At 44.7% G+C, this 13,992-nt stretch overlaps 1 protein-coding gene across 1 annotated transcript in view; it reads right to left on the bottom strand.

The window, feature by feature from the left end:
• DNAI7 (dynein axonemal intermediate chain 7) overlaps window positions 1-13,992 on the bottom strand; it is a 28,510-nt gene that overhangs the window by 13,097 nt on the left and 1,421 nt on the right. The window contains exons 2-8 of the mRNA XM_054988890.1: window positions 12,085-12,175; window positions 9,838-9,929; window positions 9,182-9,283; window positions 7,464-7,601; window positions 3,857-4,003; window positions 3,101-3,204; window positions 1,048-1,345 (exon numbers count right to left, since the gene is read on the bottom strand). Coding sequence (XP_054844865.1) covers window positions 1,048-1,345; window positions 3,101-3,204; window positions 3,857-4,003; window positions 7,464-7,601; window positions 9,182-9,283; window positions 9,838-9,929; window positions 12,085-12,175 — 972 coding nt within the window. The remainder of the gene's footprint in view (window positions 1-1,047; window positions 1,346-3,100; window positions 3,205-3,856; window positions 4,004-7,463; window positions 7,602-9,181; window positions 9,284-9,837; window positions 9,930-12,084; window positions 12,176-13,992) is intronic.

Raw genomic sequence — 13,992 nt, 5'->3', positions numbered from 1 at the left:
GAACTGCGTTCCTGTGCATTCCCCCCCGAAATGAGCCCTGCTGTTTTGTCCCCCTCACTCTTTCCCACACCTTATCAAGTGCCCAAACAGCCACTCCTCCTACTGCCATGGCTATTTCAGCACTTGAAAAAGATGTAGGGGTACAAGGGCTGCACTCCAGTATTTTTAAATGACTCTAAAATGGTGGTGGTATCCTCATGACAGTCAGAAGGAAACTGTCATACTTTAGTTTGGACCATACTGTGGCCATTTTCATATGCCCATAACCTCCAGAAAATCACTCAAAACTCACGGCATGAACGTCTTCCTAGCGCAATTTCCCATCACGATCCCATTTAATGGCGCGATTTCTGACATCATCGCACCATTAAATGAGATTGTGACGGGAAATCACGCTAGGGAGACACTTCGTGCCATGAGTTTTGCGCGATGTTCCGGAAGGTTACGGGGGCATGTGAAAACGGCCTGTATTTAACCAAAATGAGGACTAGAGTTTTTCCCCAGGTGTGCTATCAAGAAAACAGCCGCATTGTTTTAGAATCGCATACAAATTACAAGTATGTACAGTAATACAAAATTTTTTGTGCATAACAATTTTTTTAGGGAGGTCGTATTACATTCAAGGTCCACTTCCTTTCGGGCAAATTATTATTATAGCCTGAGTTGATCATGGTGCCAGTTGTTTGTATTGTTTTCATGTTTTTTAAGATATGTATATGGTTTAAATTGTATAATATAGGTTGTTAGCCACCCTGAGCCCATTCATGGGTAGGGCAGGATATAAATTTGATAAAATAAAATAAATAAATAAATTCAGTATAAGCCCAAGCCATGCCAAGAGGACTAAGACCAATCCCTCCTCCCTAACCCATGCCTAAAATTAGCATTTAACACTGATGATGAGTATTAACTAGGGCCCTCAGACACATCAAGGGTTCTATCAGATTAATCAACAATATTTGCATATTACCAAATGTTCAGTGGAGGGTCACAAATTGGTCACTTAAGCTATACTAAATGTGTTCCTTTCCCTCTATCCTGCCTTACCTTTGCTGGCTGTGTGGGTTGCCCAGGGTGGGTTTCCAACCCTGCCTCTTCAGCCATCTTTTGATCCCCTTCTCCTTCCTTTGCCTCTGGGGTCACAGGAAGGGAAGGACCGGCTGCTGGACTGACTCCCAGAAAATCCAGCCTTGGGCGCTCTATGGGGAAAGACTCTAAGGGGGATAAGTGGTCATAATGAGTGTGTAAGATGCGAACCGCAATGTCGCAAACGGTCAGTGGTTTGGGGAGGTCAAAGCCGTTTGTTGGATTCCGACTTTCGTCTCGAAATATTTGGGTTCTGAACCTGGTGGGAAGGAATTGAAACAAAACAATAAGAAAACGAGAACAGCCTTGCTGGATCAGACCAACGGCCCATCTAGTCCAACACAGTGGCCAACCAGTTGCTATGGAGGGCCAACAACAGGGGCCGTTTTCACACATCTTTACCCTTGCATAAAATTGCGCAAAACTCACGGTACGACATCATCTTCATGGCATGATTTCCCATCATGATTCCATTCCGTGGCATTATGACATCAGAAATCGTGCCATGAAGATGCTGTCGCTCCATGAGTTTTATGCAATTTTGCTTGAGGGTAAAGAGACATATGAAAATGGCCAGGGTGTAGAGACCGAGGCCTTCCCCTAAAGTTGCCTGCAAGCAAATCTGAAATGTGGAGGTTCTCTTTAGTCCACATGGCTATTAGCCACTGGTAGACCTATCCTCCACAACTCTGTCTAATCCCCTTTGAAAGCTATTATTTTGGAAGAGGAAGAAAGGGGTCCAGTCAGGCAGATAGGTTCAAAGTTGCAATTAACCTTTTTTCAGGTTAACAATCACTAAGAAGCACACCTGCACCATTTAAACAACATAAAGCACGCTGTATTGTTTCCCCCCTAATCAAATATTTTAGTCCTACTACTTTCGAGTGAAAAAAAATCAGGATACTTATACGCTCCATAAAATTAAAATGGCATGCTTTTAAAAAGTTTTGTTGACTTCCAATGCAATCTTAATCAGATTTGCACCCTTTTTAAATCCAGGGAATATAAGGAGTTTAGAGGGGCATACCTCTGCATAGGACTGTGTTGCAAATATAAGAGAAATAAACATGTTAAATTGATTGAGGGCCTCAAAAATTCTTCCAGCAGGTTTCCTGGGAAATCTACCTGGCTACTCTGCAGTTTTCAAATGCATTTGTGGGGGACCTCCAAAGATTTTGGGGACAGCTCCTTAATCAGCAGATCAGTACTAATTTTGAACTATCTGCCTGCACAGTGAATGTTGGATGTGTTCTAAGGCACATACACTCAGCTCGAGTGAGTTATGAGCAAAGCCAGCAACCCACATGGCCTGAATGCGAAAACTAGAACAATCTCATGAATGACTCGCATTGCACAGACATTTCGTAGGAAACGTGCAGGAACTTTCATTATCAAGGGCGGAAAAAACTAACCAAAAGTCATCTAATGGTAGAAAGTTTGAACGCAATGGAAATGACATTAAAATGCAAAAATGCATCAAACATGTTTTATGTATTTAGTACTTTTTCATCCTGCTCTGCCTCCAGGGCAGTGGATGTTACCGTCCCCTCTTCCATTCTCCCCTCACTACATACGAACTTGTGAGGTAGGTTAGGCTGAGAGAGAGTGACTGACTGGCCTACAGTCCCTCCAGTGATCTTCCATGGCAGAGTGGGGATTCGAACCTGAGTCTCCCAAGATCCTAGTCAATTGCTCTAAACATTATTCTGCCCGGGCACAGCAATGAATTAAAATTGCCCAAATGTACCCAATTCTCTCCAGAGTCAAGTCTTTGGGCGGGGGGTGGCGGCGGCACTGCTGTACGTTTGAAGCGGAAAGCAGCTGTGGGAAGTGTTGATTGGCTGCCCCAATGACATCACCAAGGCACCACACCCAACAGTATTATCCTACCCAAACAGTCCCTCTTTATGAACATTATCAGATTGTGTCAGAACCGAAACACCAAAGCGATTCTCACACCACAAAGGTGGCGCATGAAAAGGCCCCGAGAGGGCCACCGACTTGAACGCTGTACCTTGGGTTCTTCTTGAGATTCGCCCAAATGCACAACGTGATATTAGTCGCTTTAATGACCACCTCCATGTTTCCACTCTCGGATTCGGCGTAACTGCTAGCCTGCTACGAGGAGCATCAAAACAAAGGGAAGTATTAAGCCAAGTACAAGTAGCACACATTCAATTTGGGTAGGAATACAGACTGCTCGCAACACAGAGCTGACACTGAAAATGGCATCCTGGTGTTGGATTCTGCCCTTTCTGCCTGTAAGATTTAGGCAAACTTGCCTGTCTCATGGCCCTGACCTGGATAGTCCAGGTGAACCTGATCTTGTTAGATCTTGGAAGCTAAGCAGGGTCAGCCTTGGTTAGTAATTGGATGGGAGACCTCCAATGAAGACCAGGATTGCAGAGGCAGGCAAGGACAAACCACCTCTGTTAGTCTCTTGCTTTGAAAACACCACCAGGGGTCACCATAAATCAGCTCTGACTTAAAGGCATTCTCCAACACCTGTTTCATGAGATCTCATCGCTTTCAGTGTCTCCCTACCCTCCAGTGTTGGCAGTTCAGGGCCTAGGCTGCGATTGGCCGAGTCCAAGCCAGGAGACTTGGAACCAGTCAGACACAGTACAGGCTCCGGAGGGGATGAGTGCACCTTGCTGGGGACAGCAAAACACCTTGAACCAGCCTGTGTCTTAAAAAATTCCATGTATTAATGATTCCTAAAGGCGAACTGTACACTGAGACCATGAAATACAACTGAGCAGCTGTTTACCTTCAGCAGTTGTTCTGTTGCCGCGTTATATTTCTGATGAAGGAGAGCCTGCAGTTTTTGAATGGTGTTCTGGTGTTGCGCCAAGTCATCCGGAGTCAGCTCTTCATAAGGCGTGTCCATTATGCAAAACTGTAACTTCTGGATTAACTAAAAGACATAAAATTCATTTAAACAGCAGCACACATATTGCACAACCCTCCAGTATCAAAAAATCTGTGGGGCAGAGTGGCCGATTGATAAAGGTAGCAGAACCAGAGGCACATATCCGCCCCTTACGGGCATTTAGTGGCTTGCCCACCTCAGCCACCATATGCCTGGTGGAACATCTCTGTCTTACAGGCCTGGTGGAATGATAACAAGTCCTGCTGGGCCTCAGTCTCCACAGAGAGAGAGTTCCACCAGGTTGGTGCCAGGACCAAGAAGGCCCTGGTCTTAGTCGAGGCAAAGTAAACCTCCTTGGGGGCAGGGATCACCAGTATTTGCTGAGTGGAGCACCCTCTGGGGAACATATGGTGAGAGGCGGTCCTATAGGTTAGGAAAGGTCAGGAATTAGGAGAGTGGCTGAATTAGAAATCATATACTGATTGGACACAACCAGACTTGAAGCCTCGCTACAAGTGACATCTTACACGCGAACGGCACTTGATCATTTTCGCAAGTCTTTCTGGGAATTGAAGTCCCTCTCCCCCACCCCTTTTCCTTCTGTTCCTTCCCCTCTCTGTTAGAATGGCTGACTGAAGAGACGGAGAAAGCCTGCTTTTGCAAATCGCTCCTCCAGTCACAAGCCTGCTCTCAATGATCTTTGGGGGTGGGCTGCTGCGACTTCCTCAGCTTTCTCCAGAGCATCTCCCCCCCAGCAAGACGATTAGCAAAGTTGCAGCTGCCCACCCCCAAAGATCACTGAAAGGACACTAGGACTTCACCGACATGTCAGCTTTCTCCAGAGCATCCCCCACCCCCCAGCAAGACGATTTGCAAAAGCTGCTATCGTAGGCTTTCTCCGTCTCTTCAGGCAGGCATTCTAACAGAGAGGGGAAGGAACAGAAAGAAAAGGGGTGGAGGAGAGGAACTTCAATTCCCAGAAAGACTTGCGAAAATGATCAAGTGCCGTTCGCGTGTAAGATGTCACTTGTAGCGAGGCTCTTGGTCTCAACAGGGACTGGTGGTGGCTAGCTCACTGCAGAAAATAAATGCCCTTATTTGAGGTTTATGCATGCTATTCACTCTCCTTTGCTAATTCCTCAGCTATTGGGAGCTGCCCGTGCCCACTCTTACGGGGGTTTTCCACCGGATCTTGTTTTCCTAGGAGTTCTGCACAGTGATGTAACTTTCCCAGATCGGGATTGATTCCCTTGCCCCTTGCATCCTGCTGGTATTTGTTCCAACTCATATATTTATATGCTTCCAACTGAGTGTAACACTTCGTGCATCTGACAAAATGGGTGAAGCTTACAGAAACTTACGACACAGGAAGTCTTTTAGCAGTGCCAACCAAAGGAGAGCTACCCCCTTTTAAGGCCACTGAAGCCAATGGACTTAGAAGGGCATGGCTCAGTTTCGGACGGCACTGTGCACCTCTTCGTTGTTCTTGGTTGCAACAGACTCCCATCAGTGCTTCTCCGAAACGTATCTATTTAAATACTTCTAAACTGCCGTTTCTACTCAAAACGCGGGCAAAAATTGAAATGATCAAACAGATTCCAACAGAAACTAAAATGATCTCACATAGGCCCTTTTCACACTACTTACCTGCTCCCGGAACGTTGCGAAATATCACGCAAAAAACGCGAAAGATAGCATCTTCTCGTGAGAGTTTTGTGCGATGTTGCGCAAAACTCTTGCGAGAAGACGCTATCTTCTGGTTTTTTTCCGTGATATTTCGCAACGTTCCGGGAGCAGGTCAGTAGTGTGAAAAGGGCCATAGTCTTGTCCAAAGCCCTAAAAATAATCTAATAGTGTAATCCTAAACAGAGTTACCCCAGCCTAAGTCCACTGAAATCAATGGACTTAGGCTGGAGTAACTCTGCTTAGAATTTCACTATAAGTATTTATTTGATCGCTGTGGGCTTCTGACAGGGTCACATTGGCTTCTGGCCATTATATCTCAAAAGACACACAGACAGTGAAGAAGCCAGAAAGGGACATTTCATGAAAATAATATATATTTTCATGTTATCTTCTCCTTCCAAAATAGTAAAGTCTTGCAATGGTTTAAAGACTAACTTATTGTGGCATTAGCTTTTGTGAGCCATAGCCCACTTCGTCGGACACATGATACGATCTGTTGGCAGAAAGATTTATACCCAAGGCTACAAATACCTGCGCGTGGTCACTGCAAAAGGAGACCGGAAGGACTAGTTTCCTAGAAAAGGAGTGTTACGCTGCAGCACGCAGACGAATACAAAGTCCAGTCAAAAGGAGTAAATAATCCACACAGAGAGGATAATGACCTTTCCGAACGATCGGTAAATTAGCAAAGTACGAAAAATCTGAACAGTGCGTATGAACTTGGAAGGAAGAACGATTACTGTTTGTATTAAGCTAAACATTCTAATCTGCATAGCCCAGGCCAGCCCAATTTTGTTAGATCTAGGAAGCTAAGCAGGGTCAGCCCTGGTTAGTACTTGGATGGGAGACCACCAAGACAGACCAGGGTCACTATGGAGAGGCAGGCGATGGCAAACCACCCTTCGCCTCTTGCCTTGAAAACCCTATGGGGTCGCCATAAGCCAGCTGCAACTTGATGGTACTTTCCACCACCAATGAGTTAATCATTGCATGTCCCTAGTGCATGCAAGTTTCATAGTATTGTATCTGCATATGGGGGTGGACCCAAACAACTTTTTGCTGATAAAAAAGGCAGGAAGGGTCTCCTTTGGACTGCCAACAAGGGTTATGTTGGAGATCATGTGACTTTTATGGACAAAAGCTACGTGAGACAGGGGGCTGTAGTAAAGAGGGACACTGGGTGAGAGTGAGTGAATAAGCTGGTTGGATCCACTCCAGCTCCGCATTTTCTTGCTGTGTCTCCTTTTGAAATATTTATATCTGGTAATGAATGTCCTGGAAGGCTGAAATAATAATAATAACTGTGTTTATATACTGCTCTTCTAGACAGATTAGTGCCTCACCCAGAGCGGTGAACAAGATAGTGTTATTATTATCCCCAAAATACAGCTGGGGAGCTGGGGATAAGAGGAGTGGCTTACCCAAGGCTACCTACTGAGCTCATGGCAGTAGCGGGATTCGAACCAGTAGAGTACTGATTTGCAGTTTCTGATAGCCCTGGAACTTCCTCAGATCCATGGAATAAAATGTATGGTACAAGTTCTGTGATAAGAACTTACTCTCAGAGACATGGGTGCCCAATTTGGATGAGAACGACAGCATACACGTAGAGGGGCTTAAGTTATCATTTCCCATAAAACAGACAAAAGGGGCCACTATTTTCCCCACTGGGAAACCTTGACGTACCCCATCAACCGGGCAAATAGCACCCCCCAGCCATTCCAGGACAAATCCTCTCAGACTTTCCCCCCCACTATCGGCCATTTGGAAAACGAGTGATACAGAGCGAATATTGTGGGAAATTACTGCAAAGACTTACCTCCAGCACCTTCTTTCCCTTCTCCATCACAACCTGAATATCGTTGTTTTTATCTTCTAGCCACAAGCTCATGAACGTATTAATTTCTTGGGGAACAGTTGGGTCTGGACTCCCGTCGCAGCTCGTGTAGTGATTCCACTAGCAAGAAATAAGATACAAAATACACATGGCAGAAGGAAAGAGGTGGAGACACAGTTGAACCCGGTTTACGGTCTTCTACACAAAGCGCTTCTCCAACTGTTGCAAATCTAATCTGTTCTTTGGACCTTTCCTTAAGGCGTAACTGGACTTAGGGAAGAATGGCCAAAGCAGCCACCACATCTCCACTTCCTGCCCTTCTTCCAGAAACATTTAATTCCCGAAACATGGAATGCAACGCCCTCATGGAATGAGGCATAATCATTATTGTCCTCCAATGCTTGTCACTTTGGGTGGTTCATACCATCGTTCAACTTCTAGGGAGGTACTCCACTTTTACCACCATTATAATTACATAGTGGAAAGCAGCATGAGAACTCCAGCCTTTCACATATTTTATGGATTCCTATGTTTGTTGAGGAACCTGAAGCTGATCTTAAGTTTTCTACTAGGTGGAGAAACGAGTTGCACATGGTGTTGGAATAGACGACTCAGCCTGCCTTTGGACACTGGCATGTCTCTTTGAATGTAATGTGTAAGTCTAGCAATCTGCCACTCTCTTGTCTAAGGTGGGAACGCCTACTGACTCCTCTCTTGCCTCTGTGCCTCTTGGGAAATTTCACACCTTCCCTCATGGTCTTGCAAAGAGAAAAGATGTAAAGCCACCATGCTCCTTATGGAGCCCTTCTTTATGTCCACAGACCCACTTCCAGCCTCGCTGCCTAGTTCCAGGCCGTGGCATTAGACTAGGGAATGTAACTCTTTAGATTAGGATCTTTCCTTATTACCAGAAGATTTTGCTATGGAAGAAATCTGCTACAATAAACTGTAAGTTCTATCTTTCTATGAATTTTGTCCGAGGATTAATTAATGCACGTTTGTAAGGGTTTAAACACTTCTGACTAAATTGCTCTGCTATGTTACTCTGCTAAGTTACTAAACTAAACTAAACCAATATATAAATATATAATCCCAACACAGGGGAATGAGACGTGCAGAAGAGGTGAAAAGACCAATGTGCAAATTTCCCCATCACACATTCAAATCTTGTCTTCAAGGATCCTATATGATCTCTCTTCCCCTTCTCCATATGTTTCTTTCCCGTTAACTCAGCTGGTCAATATTCTAAACCTCCTAGCTCATGCTCGGTCCTTACCAGATCGCTTCTGGCTTGTTTTTCTTTTCAGTGAATTTACAAAGTGATATTTTTAACCATTCCCGGAAAGCTCCCCAATATATAGAAAATCTTATCTTGCCTGTGGGTCACCTGCTTTTATGTTTGACGCAAAGCCTGCCACTATTACATATAGTAATAACAACAGCTGTTATTTTTTATTTAATATTTACTGTCTCCCCAATGGGGACCCGAAATGGCTTAAATCATTCTCCTCTGCTCCATTTTATCCTCACAACAACCCTGAAGGTAGTTTAGGCTGAGAGTGTGTGGCTGGCCCGAAGTCACCCAGCAAGCTTCCATGGCAGAGCAGGGATTCAAACCTGGGTTTCCCAGATCCTAGTCCAACACTCTAACACTACACCATACTGCTATTCACCCAGGATGAGTTGTAAATGAAGTTTACCTTAGCAGAGACTCTAAAATCCGCTTTCCACTGGGAAGCAATCAAAAAATTTTCTTCTAGGACGCTAAGTTCAGCCATTTCAAGCCCTCTGCGCTCTTGATCCTGTACAGAACACAACCAGGGAAACGGGATGTTATTTTACTTTATTCTGAACACTTAACAGCAAGATTAAAATGCCATTTGTGCTGCAGTCTCCTGCCTGCTTGGTTGGTCAAAATTAACGGACAAGTAACTATTTTGCCAAAAAAACCCAATCTGTTGCAGGCAGGGCTTTTTTTCTGGGAAAAGAGGTGGTGGAACTCAGTGGGTTGCCCTCAGAGAAAATGGTCACATGGCTGGTGCCCCCCCCCCGCCCCCGATCTCCAGACAGAGGGGAGTTGAGATTGTCCTCTGTGTTGTACGGAGCAGAGAGCAATCTAAGCTCCCCTCTGTCTGGAGATCAGGGGGCGGGGCCACCAGCCATGTGACCATTTTCAAGAGGTTCTGGAACTCCGTCCCCCCCACGTTCCTGCTGAAAAAAAGCCCTGGTTGCAGGTATGGAAATAAATAAGATGCCAATGGCATTCTCTTAATCAGCAGGTATCTAGGTTAGAGAAGTTCAGTAACCAGGTGGACAAAGCTTTCACCAAGTGTTTGTGAGGTGTGCGTGAACTCACTTTGGCCTCCAATCGTTCCGTCTTCTCTCTTTCAATCCGTTCCCTTTCACGTCTTTCGGCTTCTTCTCTCTCAGCCCTTAAGCGGGCCTCCTCTGGGAAAGCAAAAATTGTCAATGAGGTGGTGAAATGAAGCAGCTAAACCAACATGGGCAACTGAATGCCACCATTAACTCAAATGAATAAATAAAATTATCATTGCTGCATAACCTCCAAAATTAACAGTCCAAAAAAACCCCCTCCAACCTCCCCATACTGATTTATGTAGGTGCTGCTATCGGCTGTTGCAGTAAAAAACCACACTATGGCCATTTCCACACTACTCACCTTCAATCGGAACGCCGCAGAACGTTGCGAACAAAACCCGGAAGACAGCATTTTCTCACATGAGTTTTGTACGACATTGCACAAAACTCGCATGAGAAAAAACTATCTTCTAGGTTTTGTTCGCAACGTTGCGCGGCTTTCTGATTGAAGGTGAGTAGTGTGGAAATGGCCACTGTAAACAACAGATGGAGGGGCTAAGACAGCCAGTTTCCTGTTTTCTTCATCACTGGTTCAGAGAGATGCATTGATAAAGAGATCAGGACTGTAGACTACACTACTGCATACTGTCAGTTGCTGTAAGTTTGCTCCTACTGGGTAGTTTCTGCATTGTTTAATATGTCATATTAAATTGCTTATGTTTTGTTTCAGCTCTGTATTGGATTTCGGCTTTTTTTAAAAAAAAAATTGTAATCCATACCGTTGTATGTTTTTTGAATATCCCAGTGTAAGTATTTACTTACACTATGTAATCCACCTTGAGTCTCAGTGAAAAAGGCAGACTAAATAACATAAATACAAAATGAACTAATAAAGGCCTCTGCCTGTGACCTTGGAGAGCTGCTGCCAGTCAGAGTAGACAATACAGACCTTGATGGACCCAGGGTCTGATTCAGCATAAGGCAGCTTCATGTGTGACCCTGGAGAGCTGCTGCCAGTCAGAGTAGACAATACTGACCTTGATGGACCAAGGGTCTGATTCAGCATAAGGCAGCTTCATGTGTGACCCTGGAGAGCTGCTGCCAGTCAGAGTAGACAATACAGACCTTGATGGACCAAGGGTCTGATTCAGTATAAGGCAGCTTCATGTGTGACCCTGGAGAGCTGCTGCCAGTCAGAGTAGACAATACTGACCTTGATGGACCCAGGGTCTGATTCAGCATAAGGCAGCTTCATGTGTGACCCTGGAGAGCTGCTGCCAGTCAGAGTAGACAATACTGACCTTGATGGACCAAGGGTCTGATTCAGTATAAGGCAGCTTCATGTGTGACCCTGGAGAGCTGCTGCCAGTCAGAGTAGACAATACTGACCTTGATGGACCCAGGGTCTGATTCAGCATAAGGCAGCTTCATGTGTGACCCTGGAGAGCTGCTGCCAGTCAGAGTAGACAATACAGACCTTGATGGACCCAGGGTCTGATTCAGTATAAGGCAGCTTCATGTGTGACCCTGGAGAGCTGCTGCCAGTCAGAGTAGACAATACTGACCTTGATGGACCAAGGGTCTGATTCAGTATAAGGCAGCTTCATGTGTGACCCTGGAGAGCTGCTGCCAGTCAGAGTAGACAATACAGACCTTGATGGACCCAGGGTCTGATTCAGCATAAGGCAGCTTCATGTGTGACCCTGGAGAGCTGCTGCCAGTCAGAGTAGACAATACTGACCTTGATGGACCAAGGGTCTGATTCAGTATAAGGCAGCTTCATGTGTGACCCTGGAGAGCTGCTGCCGGTCAGAGTAGACAACACTGACCTTGATGGACCCAGGGTATGATTCAGTATAAGGCAGCTTCACGTGTGACCCTGGAGAGCTGCTGCCAGTCTGAGTAGACAATACTGACCCTGATGGACCCAGGGTCTGATTCCGTATAAGGCAGCTTCACGTGTGACCCTGGAGAGCTGCTGCCAGTCAGAGTAGACAACACTGACCTTGATGGACCAAGGGTCTGATTCCGTATAAGGCAGCTTCACGTGTGACCCTGGAGAGCTGCTGCCTGTCAGAGTAGACAATACTGACCTTGATGGACCGATGGACTGACTCAGCATACAGCACCTTCATGAGTTTTTGTGTGTGCGTTCACTAGAGGAAGGCACCGTGCTTAGCTGAGCAAAGTGGTAGGATTCCCCTCCCCACCCCCAGTAAGATGATCACAGTCCAAGGGACAGGATTCCTTCTACTAATTGATGATGACATGAAATGCACCTTACGTTCCTCAAAGAGCCTTCTCTCCTCCTCCTCTCTCTGCATCCTCAGCCGTTCAGCTTTGCTGGGTTTCGATTTGCCGCTGCTTTTGGCAGACTGAAGACAAGTTATAAATTAAAAATGGAAATGTATTTAGATTACATTTAAAAAGAGAGAGAGAGAGAGAGAGAGAGAGAGAGAGAGAGAGAGAGAGAGAGAGCATAACCAGAGCTTAATGTATTTATCTTCCTGCAAGCCAATGTTTGCATAATGACATTATCCTATACAAAACTGAAAAATGTAAGAAAATAACCATAAGAAAACAATAATACAGCATCTATGTCTCACTTTTTTTTTACATCAAAGTACCACTGTTAATTTTAACCATGGCTGAATCAATCTTTCCTGGCATAAAAGAAGTCACATATTCTAAATGGCACCATGCAAACGCCTTCTGTTTTATGATCCTCTGCCCTGGTGATGAGTGTAGGATAACAGGACTACACCCATGTATATAATACAGGAATGCCATTTCTTCACATATGTTATAAGGTGAATAAAATGCCTTGTGGCATCCATGTGTCTGTAGTATTTTATATGGGTGCAGGTGCCCAGCAAGAAGTCAGATATCTTGTATTCCGTTTTCGCTTTGTTGATGAACTGTTACATTGTTTGTGCCTTGAGTGTCAGCTGCCGTGAGATACAGCGGGATATAAGTATTATTTCAATACCTTGTCATTTCATAGGGCAATCCCAAACTCTGGTATGGTGAAAGAAAAAGTTCTCGTTCCCTCTCATTCTCTCTCTCCCCTCCCTCCTCCGCACATGGCATAAATTTATAAATCTCTGCGATGTATCTCCCCCCCACCTCGGACATGTTTTCTAAATCCTCAAACTCTGGCTTTCTTTTATAGATAGAAAGGATAACCCAACGTTTTGATAGTTTTGGTTGCTTTTCTGTGTACTTGTGGGGAGGCAGTTTGGTATAGTGGTTAAGAGTGGCGGGACTCTAATCTGGAGAGCTGGGTTTGATTCCCCACTCCTCCGCCTGAAGCCAGCTGGGTGACCTTGGGTCAGTCACAGCTCTTTCAGAGCTCTCTCAGCCCCACCCACCTCACGGGGTGATTGTTGTGAGAAAAATAATAACACATTTTGTAAACCACTCTGAGTGGGTGTTAATTTGTCCTGAAGGGCGGTAGATAAATTGAATGTTGTAGTAGTAGTAGTAGTAATTTTTTTAATAGATTTTTTTTTTTAATTACTAAACTCAAAAAACTACAAAAGGGAAAAAGGGAAAACAAGGGGAAAGGGAAGGAACAACATATAAAAAACACACACTACAACTACAGCTACAAGTCTTGCATTCCCTTTATAATACAGTTATTTAAAATTAAACTTTCTAATATGCCATTAGATTGGTAGACCTTATAAAATACAAACTACAGTCAGGATCAGGTCTTCTCCCCACTGGGAGAAGGCGAGGAGACAAAGTTCTGGGGTCCCATAAAGTCAGGCAGGTCACGTGTTTTGCTCTCATAGGATGTGTATGTGGAGTCAGGATGGTGTAATAAGAAGCTCAGAGGGAAACTTCGTCTGAGGCAGTTCTGGATTCCTAGACCGAAGGATTTGTTCATTTAAAACTAAGCTACTGGATCTGAATCTTGCTCTTCTACTACAGACCAACATGGCTACTCACCTGAAATTATCATCAAAAACCTTAAGTACAATAAATACAGTTAATCTATAGCGAATTGTCTCTGTCAGACTACAAGTCTACCTACATACCTTTTTCTTTGGACCCTAAATGTTGCAAGGAAAAAGAACAGAAAAAGGTCAGGAAATGCAATAGTCAGAATAAAATTAAGTCAAAGTTAGAAATTATTTCAGACGCCACCACCAAGATCTGAGACACCAAAGTTATAAGCCAAAAAAGT

The sequence above is a fragment of the Eublepharis macularius genome, chromosome 9, assembly GCF_028583425.1.
Source record: "Eublepharis macularius isolate TG4126 chromosome 9, MPM_Emac_v1.0, whole genome shotgun sequence".
Lineage (NCBI taxonomy): Eukaryota > Metazoa > Chordata > Lepidosauria > Squamata > Eublepharidae > Eublepharis > Eublepharis macularius.
The sequence above is the reverse complement of the archived record's forward strand: the minus strand, read 5'-3'. Positions and strand labels throughout refer to the sequence as shown.